The sequence below is a fragment of the Tetrao urogallus genome (assembly GCF_951394365.1).
Source record: "Tetrao urogallus genome assembly, chromosome: 1".
Lineage (NCBI taxonomy): Eukaryota > Metazoa > Chordata > Aves > Galliformes > Phasianidae > Tetrao > Tetrao urogallus.
The window spans coordinates 111,445,206-111,465,009 of record NC_136813.1 but is presented as its reverse complement, the minus strand read 5'-3'; the positions used below and the strand labels follow the sequence as shown (position 1 = coordinate 111,465,009).

Sequence of the window (19,804 nt, the reverse complement as noted above, 5' to 3'; positions counted from 1 at the left end):
ATTTTCAGGTGAGAGGTGCTAGGCAGGTATGCAGTCTTATGATTTATACTGCTTCCTGGCAGCCCCAGGACTTCTGGATTATTAAGATACAGATGTCAGCATCCTGGGGGTACAGCTTCAGCAAGTTAACCAAGCAGGGAGGGGCAGGCTGATTACAACAAGAGAAGAAAACACAAATTTGCACCACACACAAAATATTGTGGTTAAGGGAGACAACAAGCAAGAGATTATTGACAACAAGAGAATGGGATAACTCAGCAGAGTTTGTCAGACTAAACTTTCCGTAATCACAGACTTCAGGGAAATTTTTTGTCAAGCAAACATTCAAACATTCAGCTGCCAAGAACTAAGTAAACAGAGAAGGAGAAACAGCAGTCAATGTGCCACCATATGTAAATGCCCCATGACTGGGCACTGCAGCCCACCCAAGCCCATCAGCTGGCACTCATGAAGCCCAGGGCTGAGCTGAGGCAGGAAGACCTACCACCAGGTTACTGAACAAGAGGCAATTCACACCTTCCAAATATCCTCACAGAGCCTGGCAGGTGTGGGTACAGCAGTTCCTGTGGGTTAGTGGATGCTTTCCTGCAGTATGCGCATATATATGCAACCACCAGGATAAGTGAAATGGAGTCCAACTCCATACTGAAGGGCTCCAAGACACTGAGTGACACCCAACAACCACTGGTATCACACATCCATTTTCAGTCTCCGAAGCCTGTGGTGGTCGTTACCCTGCTTAAGAAGAGCCAGAGACCTATGCCAAATCCACACAGATCCCAGACCCGAGGCCAGGGGTGCTGGTGGCACCAGCAAGCTGAAGCAAGCTGTACCTGGGAACAGCGCTGCCACAGTGTCCCTGCGCTGCACTCTAACACACCTGTGATGCTCCCAGGCCTAAGCAGGCAAACCAATAGAGCACCAAGCCATGGAGATGGGCCAGCTGCAGGAAACACTGTGCTAGGTGCTGCAAGGCTGCACAAAGGCTACAGCCACTCTACGTGCTTTTTATTTACGTTGGCAAACACCAATGGGCGGGAGGAAAGCAAACCTTGAAGAGGCAAAGGAAATTTCTTTAAATCATGCAGAGAGTCAGCACAGTATAGCAAGAAAGGGAAACACTGGTCTTCTGCCTCCCACCCAAGAGCTTGCACCTCGGTCAGTGCTTCCCACCCATGGTTCAGGAGACCGCTGAAAGGGACATGTGGATGACTTCAAGGGTCCAGGAAAAGGGATGAAAACATGCAAGTCCAGATTAAGTGTGCAGTAAATTGTATATGTGCTTCTACTACCTCCATAGGAAAGTATTCAAGAACATACATATTAAAAAAAAAAAAAAAAAAAGCTGAAAACCAGCATGTGCAATCACACATGTGCTTCTTCTGTCTGCCTGCCTCTATTTTCTTCCATCATATTGTGACAGGTGAATCCAGGGTGGTTATATAATCATTTGCTTCAGATCAGACTTCTCTTGGTTGAGAAGAAAGAAACGTGCAAGACACAGGGCATGTTTTCAAGGCCAGCATCGGCTGCATCGCTCTTCTGTTAGTCACTGGCAACCAATGCATACACAGTGGTGTTGCTGTAGCCATCTTTTGGCACATCTGGGGCCAGCTGCACAAGGAAGAGACCAAAAATTTACACACTGCCGCCAAAACTGCTGGGGAGAGGAAGCGTATGGTCTCCAGACCAAAGTTACTGACACCTTTGGAGCTTGAGTTTGTGGTTAAGCTCAGGAGGTTCAAAATGGGATTAAGGAAGCAGCTTTTCCCCTAGCAGGGAAAAAGAAGTTTTGAAAGACTGGAGGGCCAGGGAGTCTGCTGGTCTCCATCTTGCATGTTTGGTGGCTGGATAGTGACTCTGCCTGGGACTATACCGAGGATATTTACTTATTTTATGTATATAGCATTGGCGCTGGTCTCCAAACCAACAAACTGCCCAGCAGCATAGATGAACTGCCGCACGTATTTGCAACCACGAAAGCACCTTGAAGTAACAAAATCTCTCCGTTAACTTTCTCTTCTCTGTGTTCTCGCCCTCAACTTGCTACTGTAGAACAGCCTTGGGGTGATTAAGTCAGCAGCCCACGCATCGTGCAATATTGGTGGCCCCAGGCAGTCACCAAACAGTAGAACATGCCTGAGTAGGCTCTCCATCTACCATGCCCTCCAGCAACACAACTTTGTTGCACAGGAGGCTCCTTTGGATGGAGGCATCAACGGACAAGGTGCTTCCCAAGCATCTTACACATTTCAAGGCTCCCTATGGGAACAACTGAAGCAGAGTTCAGCAGCATCCCATACCACACCAGGTGCTTCTGGCAGGGCACGAAAACTGCACAGCAGTCCTGTCTCCCTGTGGGGAAAACGCTGATTTTGTTTTTCAAACAGCAACCATACTGGTTCTGGATCCTCACTGATAAAAAACAGGCAGATTTCTCATCCACTCACTATAGCTTCCAGCAACTGGAACCTCAGGCTGCTGTTAGTATTCAGTCACAACAGTAGACTTTGTCTTGAGACTGTTCAGGTCACCTTGGCCACACAGCACAACACAGCCAGATTTTAGGACTATGACTTCGAAGCTTCCCTGCATGACGGAAGGGCTATGATAAAGGGTTAAAGCTAGCGTAACCTCAAAATCACTCTCTGCTTTCCAAAGCAAGAACATCTTTGGCAGGGTCCCCATCTGGGAAATGACATCCCTTCCCCCCTCACTTCCCCTTCTTCTCCCCCTGAACTCAGAACAAAGCATTACACTGCCCAACATGTTCCTCAGCTGGTTTCATCTTGGTCCAAATGCTGCTTGTGTTTTAACTCTTGCCAAAAAGAAATGCCTTAAAAAATAATATTAAAAAAAAAAAAGCATGTGTGGGGCAGGGAGGGAGGAAGCAGAGAGAGTAGAGGGAAGTCATTAAAATTGAATCTTGCTTAGCTACCAGCGAAGAAGAAAGGAAACAGTGGGGAGAGGAGATTTTTATCTTGTGATATGTCACATCGTCTGGGAGCCAAAACCAACGGACTCACAGGAGACAAGATTTCTCTGCACAATCTTTCACCTGGGCTCAAACCAACTTACTTTGCCTTTCCAGACTATTGCATGCCACCCCACTATTATCAGAAGAAGCATCTTCTTCCTCAAAATACATTTTTCACTGCTGTCAGCTGTAGCTTTCCTGCATGGCAAGAAAACAGCATCCAGGGCTGGTGGAGACCAAATGCTCTTCACTTCTGCTCATCCTGTGGGCCACACTTCAAGCATTCTGTCCCAGCACGGTACCTCTTCTTGCTGCAAGGCCAAACCACCCCCTGAGCTGTCGTCGGCAGAGGGCTGTAAGACAGCCTGCAGCACAGCCAGTCTGCCCACATTAGCCCTTCTGCCTTCTTACTAAACATGGAGGCTTGGCCACGGAAAAGCCATAGGGAATCCTAGAGCAAATACAGCCTGCAGATGGCTTGTGCGTGCTCTGTGGATAAGCTGGATGGGCCAAACGAAGAGCCTCAGACAGACTCTGTCTCCCAAACAGACACCCTCCAGCCAAAAATAAAAAAATACTCTAAAAAATCACATCAGTTAAAGAAGCATTTAAAAGCAAAAAAAAAAAAAAAAAACAACAACAAAAAAACAAACCCGAAACAAAAAACAGTCCAGTTTAGAGAGTCTGCAAATGCTGAACCCGGAGACATGCAGAGGATGTTTTTTGTTCCCTCAGTACAAAAGCCCTCGGTTTCCCCTCCTCCTTATTCCCGCGTCTCCCCATCAGGGCTGTCAGAGACAGTTCAAGGCTACCCAGCAGCAGTAAGAAACCAGGCCTTGCTGCCCTGAGGGAGCAAGGGAGGGAGAGCTAGAGAGTCCCAGCAGCCTGAGCTTGTTTCCCCTGGAGGGTGACTAAAGGGGAGCCTCTGTGGCATCCTATATCCCACTGCTTGCTTGGTGCTTCCCTCTGGGGTTTGGCTTTCTCCACTGTGATTCTGGCTAGCAGGGCTGCGATGCCCCAGGACTTGCTGACACTACAACTGGCAGCCCACAGCAGGTTGGAGAGGGAGAGAGATTAACTCCCTTTTTTTAAAGTATCTCATTACTGCTATATTTTTAAACACAGCTGATCCAAAATTTTTTTTTCAGTGAAACCATAAATAAATAAATACTTGAAGGAAAATTCCTGTGATCTGAAAACTTCACCTACTGGTCTAGACTTTGTCAAACGGCATTCTCTCTCTGCTACATGTAAGCCTTACGCACTCCCTTTTTCTCTAAGGATGAAATCCATTGAACTGTGGAAGGAAGTTTGAGATTCCACTGCCTTCACTATTAGAGATTTTAACAACCAAGCACCCTCCTGGCCAGCATAGCAATCGGGTGCTTGTCCTTGTCTCATCTGTTGAGCTTCCATTTTTCTTGTTAAAGTGGTACTTTCCCTTAAAACCCAAAGATCCATACACTGAAATCACTGAATCCAGACACATCCCGCAGTCCCATTTGCAAATTACTTCTTTCCTCGCTCCTTGTGAGGGTACTACTTGGTGCCCTGGTCTGTCTTTCTTTTGCAGATCATCCTACCTGTCATCAGCTCTCACTCCTCCAACCTTCTGAACTCGTTTCAGAGAGTAATCTGTTTCTATAGCTGTGGAAAATATTCAAAACCATCACCTGTCATGACATCCTGCATAAAGCAGTAAGAACTACAACAATACCCACCTCCTCCTATTAGCAATCTGTTAAGGAAAGCAGACACCCACTTCTGAAAAAGACCAAGAGGGGAGCCAGTTTCTCTCCTCCAGCCCCCTGAGTACCAGATACATATAAAACCCATATAGCAGTGTGCAAGACTTCTCTGCTAGGTAAATAGTAAATAATGTCTTGGAGGTATCTTAAAAAAAAAAAAAAAAAAAAAAAAAAAAGCCTGCAGCCTGAGGCTTTGCACACAGAGCAATGGGAGATCTTGCCCCCAAAGGGCTGCCCTTCCATGGTACATCTCATCTGACCAGGCTGGAGCCCATTTAAACCTTGGGAAAGATGGCTTGCAGCTCAGGGCCTCTTCACCCAAATGCTAACCCACTTCATGCAGCCCAAAAAAGGAAACAAATTCATGACCAAATTGCTTCCAATATTTTTTTTCCAAGCTATTGTTATGTGACTGCATTTGGAAGCAAGAGAGAAAAACAAATGCATGACTGTGGTCAGTGCCTGTTCTAGAATAGGGAAAAAAACAAAACAAAACAAAAAAAAAACCCCAACAAAATCAAATCCTTGTTTTATATGCTTAGTGACTTTTGGAGAAGATTGTACCTAATGAAGAGAGCAGGGAGAAGCAGTGACACACCATAGCCAACCACTGGACCATGAGGGGTTGACCATGGGAGATGCAGAACAGATGGCAGCCTACCATCCTCTTATGAAAGTATACAGTTCAACACAAGAAATTCTTAAAAGACAGCAAACCTGGTATGTGCTCAGTTCTCTACTGGGAAAACAAAACAGCAACAGAAAGACGACTTTTTGGGTTTTTCAAAGATCCTTACATTACCTGTCCAGTAAAGGAAAAACAAGCAACATTTGATTCTCTTATTTTACAGAGATTCTTTTTAATATAACATTATTAGGTACTCTCCAAAACTACAATAAAAAGACATCCTCTGCCTCAAGGAATGTATCCCTAATTGCTTACAGAGACTGTCAACGCTTCCTTTGAGATGGGAAGTCTGTGACTGTCCCAGAGCACCAAATACCCCTAGAAAAAACTTTCACTGTTCAGTGCAACTGTAGAGCAGCTCAATCAGTACCTACCCCAATACGATCCCTCCAAATTATGTTAAATACTGTCAGCTGGCTATGGACCACACAGACAATATTAGAAGTGGAAAGGAATAAGGACTCTGTCCCACCCTCTGAAGCAACTGGGAAAACTCACCTGCATGGGGGAAATCCAACCTCAGAAACATCAATATCGACCATTTATTAACTCGAGCATCTGCCATACTTTATCCTGGAACGGGTGAAGGAAAGTATTCTGGTATAGTCTCATCTCCAACATGCTTCAAGAGTTAACAGTCTCTCACGAAAGACATAAGCTATATAAGCACAAACTGTAACAATGGGCTAAAAAGCAGCTTCCAGAATTCCCTCTACAAGCCTAATAGGGAAACAATGACCATTTCCCTCTGTGCTTCTCAGCTTCTCACCAGCTGAAGCCTGTCTGTTTTCCAGCCCCCCTCGCTTTGCCGATAACAAACATCTGGTAGGAGCATCTTCCCTCATGTGAGAGGGAAACTGACCCATCGCAGCATCTGGAGCTCGGTACCTCAGAAAAGCCCTGGAGAGCCTCTGCTATAAAACCCACAGGGGAACCTCTGCCTGTTTTATCTATTGACTGCAGAAGTGCTACATGGAAAATAAGGGTTTTTTTTGCAGCCCCCAAGTAAGGGCCTCAGTAGTTAAGACGTTCATAAACAGCACAAGAGGAGCCTGTGGTGGAGGCAATCTTCCGAAGTCACTCTAGCCGTACCTTTCTAAGGATCTTTATTTTAGATTTCCCAGCCCTTCTCTACATCAGCTTTTACTTGTCCATCAACTCAGTAGAAAGCCCTCAAAGCCCTGGGCTGCAGGCTCCCAGATGAGGCTGCTTCGCTGTAGCTCACTGACATCTCCTGAGCTCTCTCACTGTGCCGGTGGCACTCCCCTTGCAGATGCTGGCACCCGACTGCATGCTGCAGGCACATCTGTAGGCCTCACTAAGCTGCCTCCCCAGCCACCTCTAAGGACACAAACTCCTCTGAACCCACCAAATATCACAAGATCAGAAACCTTAGTGGAGATCCATCTCTCTGAACCTCTAAGCCCTGATCTGCCAGAAAAGGGTGAGCAGTGGAAGCAGAGAGGTGGCTCTACTTTGCAGAGAGGCTGGTTCGCCTCCAAAACAACCCGCAGGGAGGCTGCAGCCCTGCCTGCCTGGGCAAGGGTTCCCAGAACCCGCTCCAACATGCCGGAGCCCTGCTCGCTCTGGGTCGGCTAGGGCTGGGAGCCTTACTCCAGCAGCAGGGAGGCACTGCCAGCGGCTCCTGTGTGCCCTCCCCAAAACAAGTAAGGACAGGGGCCTTTGAGATTTCACCCAACAAGACTACCTCAGCCCTGGCACAGGGACCTCAGGCAGAAGAGGGGAAATTAAAGACCAAAAATTGGGAATGAGGGAGGTGTGAGGGCCCAGTTGCGGCCCCTATATCCTTTAGGAGGCAGCACGCATGCAGGGAATGGGTGCAGGACCCACTGTAATCCCATTCTCCCTCCCCACTGCAGAATTGAGAGGGATGTGGATGCTGGAAGAAGATATTTTCACTAAGAATGAAGACAGATAGGTGCCACAACACGTTTTTTCGACACCTTCCCCATCCCCCAGACTGCCAATCCAGTGAACAGAAACTATGTCTGTGCCTCCTCACAGTCCTTAATGCACAAGGAGCAAACTGGTACCAAAAAACACCAAAGAAAACTTTCTGTCTGCGCAGCTGTCTGGCATCTCCCATCACCCTCCTGCTTCAAAGGCACTTACTGAGTCACAGAGGAACCACGAGGGCCCAAATACTGCATCAGTGATCTCTCCTGCAATTAAATTACTTTGCTTGCAGAAGGCAGAATGAAACCCACTTGCAAAACAGAGGAATCCTGCTTCAAATGGGCTCTCCACAGAGCAGGGGAAGGAGTCATCTCCTGCACCCAGCCAGAGCCTTTGGCAATATGATGCCATTAAAACATTCCAAAGCATTCCTCCATGCTAGAAGCCTCCAACTGCAGCTGAGACTTTTGCTCACACACAGCAGGACATAGCCACGAGCAGCCCTCCAAGAGGGTTTGCCTACAGCTCTTCACAAACACACAGGTGCCAGAGGAGAATAAATATGCATCCCCACCTGCTCCCTAAAACTTAGCACTGCAAGTCAGCCAGGACAGTGAGGGGGGAAGCAGTCCAATCCTCTTTTGAGAGATAGTTCCCCATTTCCCCATCCAGGCAGGCTCTGCTGTCCCACAAGCAGTTGGTTAGCATTTGGGCAGTCCTGTACATCCTCATCCTCGTCTTGGGTACCAAGAGCCAGTGCCTCCAGAGTACGGTCCCAGAACCCCAAGAAAGAAGGTACACAGCATTTATGTAATTAGGTCATTTTGCTTGCAGTGTGCATGTTTACTACACTGGCTCTTTGCTCTCCCAGCTGTCTTTCAAAGCACCAGGCCATGGCTGATAACCAGCTGACAAGGAGAACTCAAGGCAGAACTGGCTCCTTCCCTTTCCCTTTAGCCATGCACTACTGCAGCTCTCCGTAGCAGCAAGACACTACCAACCCCAAGAGCCCAATGTGGGGCTACCAGGAAACATGGGGTCTGCATTAATCTCCAGCCCTGACACGCTGAGTGATTCCAAGGCACACATGAACTTTTTCATGCTTTACTTTCATTTCCCGCCCTCCATTTGTCTTGCTGTTTTGAGTGAAGATATAGGAACTGTCTCCCACTACAGGCTAGCAGTGTCTAGCATAGCTGAGTCCTAATCTTGGTTAAACCTTTAGACCACTATGCGATATGGTGGGGAGGGGAAGAAAGCATGGCAGGTCTTCCTCAGGCCTTCACCCAGAGAGGCAATGTTAAGAAAACTCTACTTATCTTCAATGCTTAAGCTATGCAAAAACTGGGTTATACTCAAATTTTTGTGGCTGCTGAAATTTTTGCTTGTTTTCTTGGTCACTAGTTTGGGAAATTTTTGTTAAGATGGTTCTTTGAAGTGGCTTGAAGGTCTGAAGTTATCCCAGGGGTCAGACTGTAGAGCAGAGTGCAAGTGAGGTGATCAGACATCAACACTAAATATGACTTGCCACTTTGCTCTTGACATTGTCTTCTTCATGCTTCTTTCTCCTCCCCAAATCTGCAGTCAAGGAAATCACAAGGAAAACCCAGTTTTAGCAAGTACTTTGCTGCCTATTTTAGTGCCTTTTGTAAAAAGTTGACTCTTGCTTGCACAGAAGTCAGCAGACCTCATGGGGCAATCAGTGGGGCTCCACAGGTTGTACTGTATATTTGTGTACCATGCGAGTGCAGCTAGCACTCACTGATAGATTGCTGCCTGCCTCACAGGGTTGGCTGGTCTTCATCACATAGCCTCATATGTTAGTACTGACTCCCCCCCTTCTCTAGCATCTTTGATCCCACCAAGCTAACATGCCAAATGGTTGTAGAGCACAGCCGACCATCAGCTTGAGGCCTCTACCCTCGTATATGAAGAACTTTTGAAGTAAAGATTACATTTCCATGTGAGAGTAGGTGTTTGGGAATGATTTGTACAGCTGCTACATGGTGACAGTGGGACCATCCCACAGATGTGCCAACAGTGACCTTGTATTTAAAAGCAAGGGGAGAGCTGTCGAGTCCCTCAATGCACACATCTCAGTAAGTATAATTAAGTCATCCCAGGTGCTTTTGAAAAATCCCACCCAGCATGTTTTTGAAAACCTCTCCTTTTACTGTGATTCAAACCCACCTCTCCAGACTGACAAAGCTTGGGTTTGTTAAACAAGCAGCGTTCATTGGGAAAATAAAATAAAAAGTCATATTCCCATCATCTTAGGTTCAAGGAGCCCAAAGGAATCACTTGCTGACAGTGCCAGGCTCTGGAGAAGTGGGGCCAGCTCACCCCTTCTACCACCCACGGCTGAGGAACGTGCAGGCAAGCACTGCCCTCCTGCTCCAGAGGGGGCTGCTATCCAGCAGAGGGCTGGAGAAGCGAGAAGGCTTCTCCACGTCAGCTGCAGCTTGGGGAGCAACTTGGAACAGAAGGCACTAGATGAAGTAAATTATTATTCAGCATCCAGAACTCCATTGGCTTCCAAATAATTGTCTATTTGTGTGCGTGCATGCACAAGAATCCTCGTTCCATGGTCTCTGCCAGCATATTCCCAGTGCTGTCACTCTTGGGGGACAAGGCCCATACTTGTATTCAATCTTGGCGTTGGATCTCGAACACTAAAGTTTCAGATTTTGTTTTAAAAAACATTTTCTCTGGCAACTGGGCTGTTAATGGATTATGTTTTTGCTCTTGCCTCCTCCCCACCTTTAAAACCTTGGCACCGAAGGACTTCTTTGAAGATAAGGCCAAATTTGCAATTTAAGGGGTGGAACTTCATAAAGCTAGACGTGAAAGGATGGAGAGGAGGGGGAAAGAAAAAAAACAGGAGGCACTTTTCTCGTTGAGATATACACTGTACAGTACATAAGATTACAATGGCTCCTCTGTACCACTGCTGGCTGGAGTAATAAATTCACTGCAGCTGCAGTGCTGCTACCTACGCTAGACTCCCCAGGGGTCAAGCTCAGAGAGCAGCTTGACACCAAGCCTACCCTCCCGACCAAAACCAGAGCCCACATCCACCCTGCATGCATGGATGGATATCCCCAGAGGTGACCGCAAAGCCTCCTATTGGGCTACCAACACCACAGGAGGTTCTCTGCTGAAACCAACAGTGGTCCTAACCAGAGAGCTTTCTCAGCAGCCAGCAAAACCATGGTGTCTCTGCATCTCTAAGTAGATCTACCCTCAGCACCACCAGGAGGCAGGGAAGTGCCACTCACGGGTTCTGCAGGTGGAGAGCTGAGGCAAAGAGCAATTTGCCCCAACGTGGGCAAAAGTTTGCAAGGCAGAGAGCAGAACCTAGCTCTCTTCACCAGCAAAAGCATGGCTAAGCAAGGTGGCTGCTCTACCTAAATGTAGCAGAATAACCATAGTGACATCACCAGAGGCATGTGCCTTTTTCACATAAATGCTGTTTTTCAGGCCAGCGTATCCACATTTGAGGTTTACTTCTTAAATACTACTTCTGTAGGTTTATATCTGTGTAAGTTTTCTTAATACACTCAACATACTGATCCACAAGGCTCTGCCTAATCTATCTTTTTCAGAGCTGAAGATACAGCACTAACAGGGATTTTCACACCCTTTCCCTCTCCGCTCCTCTGATTAAAAGAAAACAACACAGGAGAGAGGCTCAACGCACACTCTTTAGACACACAAGCTTGTTCAGATTCACTGACATTGCAGCCAGTGAGTACCCCCTTGTATTTGGTAGGGCTGTAGGACCATGGCTCTGCGTAAGAGTAGGATTTGCTGCCTAATCTTATAGACTCTGCTGAAAAAAAATGGCATTGCCACCATAGGGCTTGGGACATACTGCCTATGCCACAGAAGCTCACAACAAGTGACTAGTTTCCAAGCCACCATCTGGCTTTTACAGACACAGAGAGCCCACAGCCCCAGAACCCTGTGATCTCAACAAGAGTGGGTTTTCACAGGGGCAACGTGCTGCTGCATGGTTTGGACTTGGCCCAGCCAGCCTCCAACCCACTGCATGGACACAAGGTGCAGTCGCACTCCTCACATCTATAGAGGGGGTTTGGGGGAGGCTTTGGCCACGGGTCAGCAGCTTCCCCAGAGCAGCCAAGCTGAAAGCAAGGGTAAAGTTTGGCTCTCACCTCTGTGCTGGCATGCTGCCCACAGAGAGGGCGAAGAAGCTTGAGCACGTCCCACACGCTCCCTGAAGCACATTTTCCTCCACGGGTCCCACCAGAGCCAAAATAAATTGGCTCTGGCTCTTACTGGAGCACTCTTGCAAGGCAGGAGAGCAGCCCCGAGAGCCCCTCTCAGCACAGAGCCTCACTGCGCCAGGTGCTCTGCTAACAGCTCCATCGGGGCCAGCTGAGTCCCTCAGCCCGTTTGGCCTTTTTCAGGGACGAAAAGAGGCCATTCAATAAAAGGAGCATGCAGGCTCCTCAAGGCAGTGGTCTGTTCCTTGTTTGTGTACAAAACCCTTCAGAATCATGTGAATGCTATGGGCTTTTCCCCCACAACAACAGCTCTCTGAGCTCCTCAGCCAGCTTGCTCCCACTGTACTCACACCATTTTTGTCTCCACTTTCCACCAACACTCCTGCAGCTGTGTTGCTGGAGCCCGAGCTCCTATGGAGGGGAGATTTTAAGAACTCTGAAGCACAAATATGCACACAAAGCAAATTTTAAAAGCTTCCCATCCTGCAAGCGCTGCCTCCAGAAATGAAGCTCTGAGCGCTGCGTTCAGCCAACGAAGCAACGGAAACAATGCCGTATGATTCAGGGCCAAGAAGGATGAAACCAAAGAGCAGGAAATAAGAAAAAGACGTTAGCGATGCATTTTGTCAGACAGTCACCCAAAACACATTTAGAAAAATGGAAAGTCGTCTTCACTGGGACCTGCAACTCCTTTATTTCCTACTCTCCTCAAACTGTCCTTGTGGCATAGGCACTGTAAGAAGCCACAACCTTTTAAGCTGGGACTGACCACAAGAGCACCAGAGTACACAACAGCAGGTTTCTCCCTCAGGATGTTTTCAGTCTAACCAGAAACAGGAAGTCTGCAGAGGTTTTGCAAGAGAGCTTCTGCATTGTGGGATACCCCATCCCAACAGCAGACTCTGCAGCATAGAGTTTTTGGCCTAGAAGGCAATGGTTTGAACCAAGAGATCTGCAATTCGTGGTCCACAACATGCCAGCAGTAATGCATCAAAACATCACTATACATAAAAGAAGTCCAAGGCAATTGTTCTCCACTTTCCCTAGGCATTCAATATCAGGCGTTAGAATGACCAATCTACCATTATTCTACCAAGAAACTTCTGTTAAGCCAGAGCTATGCTCGTCTGCTGCTGCTCCAGTTTCTTGTGGGCTGAGTCACTGAGGCTGACTGAGCTGGAGCTCTGCTCTGAGAGACATGAGGGCTGGTGCTGCTGACTGGCATGATGGTTCCAACAACTGCCCCACCTCAGCTCTCGCCCCATCTGCACCATTTTTTGTGATAGGGGACTGAGGCATGTGGCTACAAAGGAAGTTGTTTAAGCTTGTGCAATGCACACGCATTGCCTGTGGGCAGTCCAAGCATCTCGACATTTAAACCTCATCCACCTGAAGAGTGTCCATCTGCCTCTATTGCTCACCAGCCCAGGCAGAAGAAGTAATAGGGATTTGTCATGTAGGGTCACAGCCTGTGCTTGTGAGGACACACAATTAAGGAAGAGGCCAGGAAGCACTGACAGGTGGATTTGTTGGCATTTTAATCAAGTGTAGTCATCCAACAATGAAGAGAAACTACAAAAATTCAGATCTGCTCTTCACAAAGGAAAAGCAAGCATTCCCTCCGATCTCTGGGTAAGATGGGAACCATGCAGGCTACTTACTTTCCTGACCCCACCTGCATGCTCTGTGCTGTACAGGAGGCTCCACCAGCTTACAAAGAGCTGTTAGTTCAAGAAGTGAGAGGGCAATAATTCACCTGTCTTCTGAAAAAGCGCAGTTCTGAGCTGTTCAGTCTTATACCCAAAAGGCTGGAAAACCTCAGCGGACATGGGGCACTCAGTCTCACTCTGCAGTAGTTCAGAGCCTCTCCCTCTATTTTGTAGCACATACATTCACCTGTAAAATTTCTTCTTTGTGCAAAGCAGAGATGTGTGTGGATTCAGCTACTTGTGCTGGGATTTCTCTCAAAGAATGGTCCTATGTGTATGCATGTGTATTAGAAAAGGAGAAAACAGGACTTATTTGCCAAATCTGCAAGGACCTTTGCACACCCTTCAGATGAACCTGCTTCATTTTTCCCTAATGGGAACTACACCAGCAGGGAGGACTGCTGACTCCAGCCCTCACAGCAAACACTTATTGAGATCTTGTCTGTGTTGTGCACAACAGATAAAGTCCTGCAATCGTATCTGGGGAATGGGTGTTTTAGAAAAGTACATAGAACAAAACTCTGTTTATTTGTTAGAGAGTATCACGCAGTCAGTGGGGAGCTCACAGCTCTCCCTAATTGTCCTATTTACATTAGCAGGTCCCAAGATGACTCCTATTAGCAAAGGAAGTTATTTCACCTTCATTTCTTTTGGTCACTTAAAATAAACAGCACAAATCATCCTTGCAAACCTGTGAAATGTTTCTGCTTGAAATCGTCCCCAGAGCCATAGACCTCAATATCCAACCCATTAAAAAAAGGTCTTGTCCATGTATGTGTATAGACATGCATATATGTTTAAGAGCCTTCCACTAAACATAGGCACATCGAGGCAGTTACTTTCAAAACAGAAGAAAACTAGGTTAAAATCCTACTTGCAAAAGCACCCACATCCTCCTAATGTTTTCAGTGATTATTTTTTAGCACATGGGAAAAGAAATTTAATGACAGATTGCAAATGCGTTTATCAAAAAGAGTAGCGATGTAGAAGTTAGAACTGGACACGAAGAAAATTTAACAGCTTAGGACACGCCTGGAATTACAGGCGGGCGCACAGCGTGTGTGGAAGCCTGTTATCCCACTTGCATAACGCTGCAGAGAGGTCAAGAGAGTTTCTTTAAAACAAACAAGAACAAAAAAAAAAACTTTAATAGACCTGAACTGTCTTTCCCACAACACCAGTGAAATCACACTCGGGGTACCTGAATTAGTTGAGGAAGTGCTCAAAGACACAGGATTTCTATTAAATATCTTTTGCCCGCTGGGGCTATTGGGAAAAGCCTATTGTAATTTTTCAAAGTAAGCATCAGTATTTGAGGGGGATTTTAGAAAGTTTCATTTGGACACAGCTACCAATCCCTACTCATCCCATTCTGCCCCCAGCACACCAGCGCACTTTCCATTTGCAGTCACCACCAAGAGGACCTGCCAAAGTTAGAGCCCAAGTGGCCAGGAGGCACATAGGCACAAGTCCCTCAGCACCCTGCCACAGAGCAGATAACCTCCACCCCAAACCCAAATCGCACCAGAGTTAAAAACCTACAACTGCACAAGAAAAGGACAGAAATTGTGCTCGCAGATTACCCACCCATGCTTTTCTCTGCATCAGCAGCACAACCCCTTCACACAGCATGCACCAAAACGACTCTGCTGAGTCTTGCCTGCAAACTCCCATCTGCTTTTGACAAGAGCTGAAGCAACACGGCTTTTCGCACAGCTTTTCCCTCTCCCCCTCTCCACCACACGCTCCATGACCAGTTGATGGTAGGGACGAGGCGACATTGCAGACCCAGCTTTTGGGGAAGGTTTACGCAAAGTGCCAGTGCACCACGGCGCGTACACGCTCTGGGCCCACCACTAAAGCCGCTTGGCCGAGGAGGAAGGTGTGGGAGGGGATGACCCGCTCCGCAGACCCACCTGCACCACCACAACCCCCTGCCCCACATGGCAGGGGCTGGCGGGATGTCGCTCCTCTCTTGTCAGCTCCTTGGCGCGTCCGCTGACCCCTTCCCAGCATCCCGACACCAACTTCCCCAACTCCAGCACAAAGCTTCACCACCACCACCGAGGCGTGAGGAGGGGGGAAGCCCCGCGCCCTACGGCCGCCCCAGCAGCCGCCCCCCAGCCCACTCCCCTCCGCTTCACTCACCGGGGGCTCGGGCCCAGCAGACGGGGGAGGGGGGAAAGCGGCCGTGCCCGAAACGGAGGGAAGCAACAAAGAGGCTTAACTCCAGGAGCTGGGAACTTCCAGGCCGGATCTGTGGGGAATTCAGCACACAGAGAGAGAGAGAGAAAGAAAGAGGGAGAGAAATAGTAATAATAATAACGAGAAAAAAAGAAAAAGAGAAAAGAGAGAGAAAGGAAAAAGCCTGATCTGGGAAGAAGGGGAGGGGAAGGTGGGGGCCCTGGACTTGGGGTGCCGGCGGAGTTTTGCGCTGGTTATATGCAGAGCGGAGGCGCGGCGGGGAGAGCAGCGCGGGCGGAGGAGGAGAAGAAGGAGGAGGAGGAGGAGGAGGAGGGAAGGGGAGCTGGGGCACGGGGAGCCAGACCCTCCATACGGGTGACAGCTTTTGGATGACTGAACTCCCAAACAATTCCCTGCTCCAGCTACTCCTGCTCCTGAGCGTCCTCCCCTCCCCCTGAGGAGGAGGGAAGAAGAGGAGGAGCCAGAGGAGAGAGAAAATACCAAATAAACTCTCTTACCTAAAAAGCCGGGCAGCAGCCGCCCGCTCTCCCCTCCCCGGCAGTAACAATAACCGGCATCGTCTGACCGTTGCCTACCCCGAACGGCAACCGCCGACACCCGCCGAGCCGCTTTGGCACGGCCACCGCGTTCCTCCCGGCAGGCGGAAGCGGGAAAGTTGGGCCGAAAAGTTTGGTTTGAGCGGCAGGGAGGCCGCGGCGGCCGCTGGGGCAGCGGGGTGGCCTGTGGGATGAAGGCGGCGGGGCTCCCCGGCACGGCGGGGACGTGGCAGCCATGCCTCGCCGTCCCAGCCTGCGGCCGGGTGGGATGGGCAGCGCCAACGGGCATTGCGGTCGTGCCAGGAGGGAACGGGATCCTGGGGTCGCTGGGGGCAATGTTTGGGCTGTGAAAGCAGGCTGTAGATAAACACCAGTGGAGGTGTTGTGGAAGGCCTTCTGACTGACCTCGTTGCTCTGTGGGACCAAGCCTGGAAAGGATTGGAGGAGTAGTGCCAAGCACCTGTTGAGCTTCCCAGGGAAGGGCAGCTTTCCTGTGGTCTGCCAGATCCCAGCAGGCATCTGCTGAAGGGATGTAGAAGCCACCATTCACGCCTGGAGCTTCACAAGCTGGGTGACTTCAGCTGTCCACACTGTTCAGGGAAGATCATCAACACCAAGCCTTGCAGGGCCATTGTGTCACATCACTTCATGCCATGTCAGGATCTGCGGGAGAATACATTCCTTCTCCTGGCTCTGGCGATGGCAAGCAGGGTGGGATCAGACCGGTCCCTGTCATCACTATGTGCCTCAATTTCCCTGTTAGTGCAAATGGAGTTCAAACACATGCATGTCTGCCCCACAGACATAACCAATGGTTGTGAAAGGACCGGAGGTCCTTCACTTGTCTGGCATCACCTGCAGGCTCATTCACTCCAAGAGAGGATATCCCATTTGTACTGCTTTGGGATTCATGGCAGACGATCTGGATGAGGATGTCAAGACATCTGAAACAAAAATGTAGGCAGAGAAAGAGGGAAAATGATGACTGTGTAGGAGGCAATACTTTGCAGGTGAAATAAGATGAGCGTAACTGCTTATTTTAAAAACTGCTGTTTTCCCCCAGAGTGCTGGGGTTAATATTTTACTAAATGAACACAGCCTCTTCCAAAAGAGGTCAGCTATGTGTGATTTAGGCAGCTGGTTTCAAGGAAAGTGACTGACTCCCCCAGTCAGCCCATAAGTACAGCTTCTCTGAAGGTGATGTAAATGAAGAAAAGCAGGACAAGAAGGAGAAGAACTTTTCTCCCAACTATCCCTGGCAGGTCTCTGGAAATCATCTGAGGCACGCATTTTCCAAAGAAGCAATGACACCAATCCCTGAGATTACATCTAACTAACTCCTGCTCACTGCCTCCCCTCATCCCAAAAGACATACAAATTCCCAAACCCAACAACATACATACTATTAAATTTATCCAAAGGTGCAGAGAAATCCTCAGTCTTTCAAAGCCCTTCAATAAAGGCCAGTTTAAAACAAATCTTCTGCGACTGCAAAGTCAGGCTAGAATTGTTAGCACACTACGGTAAGGTTTCTCACTCCTTTGCCCTGTGCAGAGCACAGAAGATAAATGTGATTTGTAGTTTCTAAATCTGAAGTCCTTTAGTCAAAGGAAGTAAAAGAGAAAGATTATCCTCACTTTATTTAGGTTTCAGAGTTATTCCTTTTCACTTGAACCTGTAGGAGGAATCTATACTTCTAGCTTGCTTGTTTCTTGTGACTAAGGATGTTCTGAAGGACTTTTTGGTTGCTTTTTTTTTTTAATGTTTTTTTTTTTCTTTTTGGTTTTGGGTTTCTTTCTTTTATGACAAGGGTACTGAAAATGTCAAAACTGATTTTTCTGCAGGGTTTCTGGAGTTCCAAGGGAATACCTATCAACAGCTTTTCAGCTTGCACCCAAACAGGCACACTTATCAAGTTGAACACAAACTTCCTTCCTCCACGCTAACTTTGCTGTCTAATTATCTTTTAAAAACCAGTTTCCTAGATTCCAAGATTTTCTTTTAGTTTCTCAGCAGCGCAGTCCTTAGGTGCTAAATCCATATGTAGACACCTCACTAAGTGGTCTAATTTTACAAGTGCTGAGACCTCTAGCACCTGTCTTGTCTGAAAAACGGTGGTTTCCTAATTTAGAGCAGTCGTAAACTGTTCAAAATTAAAACAGGAATTGAATTAGGCCTGACGAGTTTTAGGCTTACAGAGGAAGGAAGAAAGAGAGGAGGAGAAGAATTAAAGCTACCCTTTGTAAAGAACTGCCCTGGGGCTTGTTTAATGGTAGGGAAAAAAAAGGCCGGGATTGCAGCCCTGCAGGGTTACTTTCACCATATATCCCTGTGGAGGAGGAAATGTGGGGTGCAGCAGCACCCTTCTTTTACTGTTCTTCCCTTGAAAAAACTCCTAGAGGTTGGAGCAGAATGATGGCTTGTGCAGCAGTGTCCCCCGTGAGCCCCCAGATGAGACAGCAGCAGTCCTGCTTGTGAACATCCACTCTCACTGTGCTGAAGATACTACCTCTGGGCTGGCACCCATTTATTTCAAACCACCCAGCAGAACTGCCCTCAGGGTGCCACTGACCTTGCTGAAGTTCAAAGCAGTGAGAAAGCCCAAACCCTCTCCTTTAGCCCCATTCCCTGAAAACTTTTTCCACAGGCGTGGCTTGCGGGGGGGACTCATCCCCCTTGGGAGTTGCCAGAGCATCCTGATCCTCAGCCCCAACCCTCTGCAATCCCAGGCAAAATTCCCACTGTTGCTGCCATCATATGCAAAGGCTCCTCCTTGGGGCCGGAGGAGCTCCAGCTGTTTGACATTGTGCAGAGCAAGGCGGGGGGCACTAAGGGACTCCGCATGAAAGGGCGAGCTCAAAGGAAACCAGACCCTGGCATGCCGGCACGATACTCAGTGGGTAACAGGCTCAGTTAAGTTTGCTCATTCAGCCAGCTAAGAGGGAGAGTTTTCTCATCTGCCCTGCTATGTTTAATTCATCCACACATGCCTTCCAATTACAGATGGAACGATAGAACAGGATGCTGGGGGTGGAGGGAGAGGACAGCCCACAGCCCCCAGGACTGAGCTCCCCAAAAACCTGTGACTTGCATGCTGCTGGGGGCTGTTGTCCCGGGGGAGCCCATTGGCACTGCTGGCTCTGAGCTCTTCTACATTTTAGCCCAAACTCAAGCCTCTTTCTTTTCAGAAGCACATATTGCAGGTGGTGTGTGCACAGAGTGATGCTTCCATGCCAGCCTCTGAGTCAGAAAAAACACCCAGCAAAAATTAATGCAGCATTCCTGCCTTCATCAGGACACCCAGACTTGCCCCCACATTTTTCTAGCTCTTAACCTTTGCAAAAATGCCATACTGATTGGAAGCATTGTGCTATAGAACCGAAAGCAAGATGGAGAGAACTCTTCTTCACAGAGTGAGCTCACAGCCATGTGACTGCCTTGTTGGAAACTCATAGTGACTCTGGTGAAGGAGGACAGGAGGACAAGGAGGCCATTAGTCTGCACTCCAGGAGCCAGCCGGTCCAAGGGTAACAGGTTCCATTCAAAGTGGGGAAGTGAATGAAAGTCCCTTGTTCAAAGGAGTTTCAGCATGAGTTTTACTTTGTTTACCCTCTTGTAAAGCTATTTGTAACTTCGATAATCCATAGGAAGTGGGATCATTTCTCTCCCGGCATGTCAAATTAAATAAACAAATAAAACCTTGTTTGGTTGGTGAAAAGCTTAGAAAGAAAAGTGTATTTGTACAGGGATTGAGGATCTAAGCATCTTTCAGGAGCA

At 48.1% G+C, this 19,804-nt stretch overlaps 1 protein-coding gene across 1 annotated transcript in view; it reads right to left on the bottom strand.

The window, feature by feature from the left end:
- BOC (BOC cell adhesion associated, oncogene regulated) overlaps positions 1-15,302 on the bottom strand; it is a gene marked incomplete at both ends in the record, with an annotated part of 43,294 nt that extends 27,992 nt beyond the window's left edge. The window contains one exon of the mRNA XM_079542097.1: positions 15,203-15,302. Coding sequence (XP_079398223.1) covers positions 15,203-15,302 — 100 coding nt within the window. The remainder of the gene's footprint in view (positions 1-15,202) is intronic.
- Between the last annotated feature and the right edge of the window lie 4,502 nt (positions 15,303-19,804).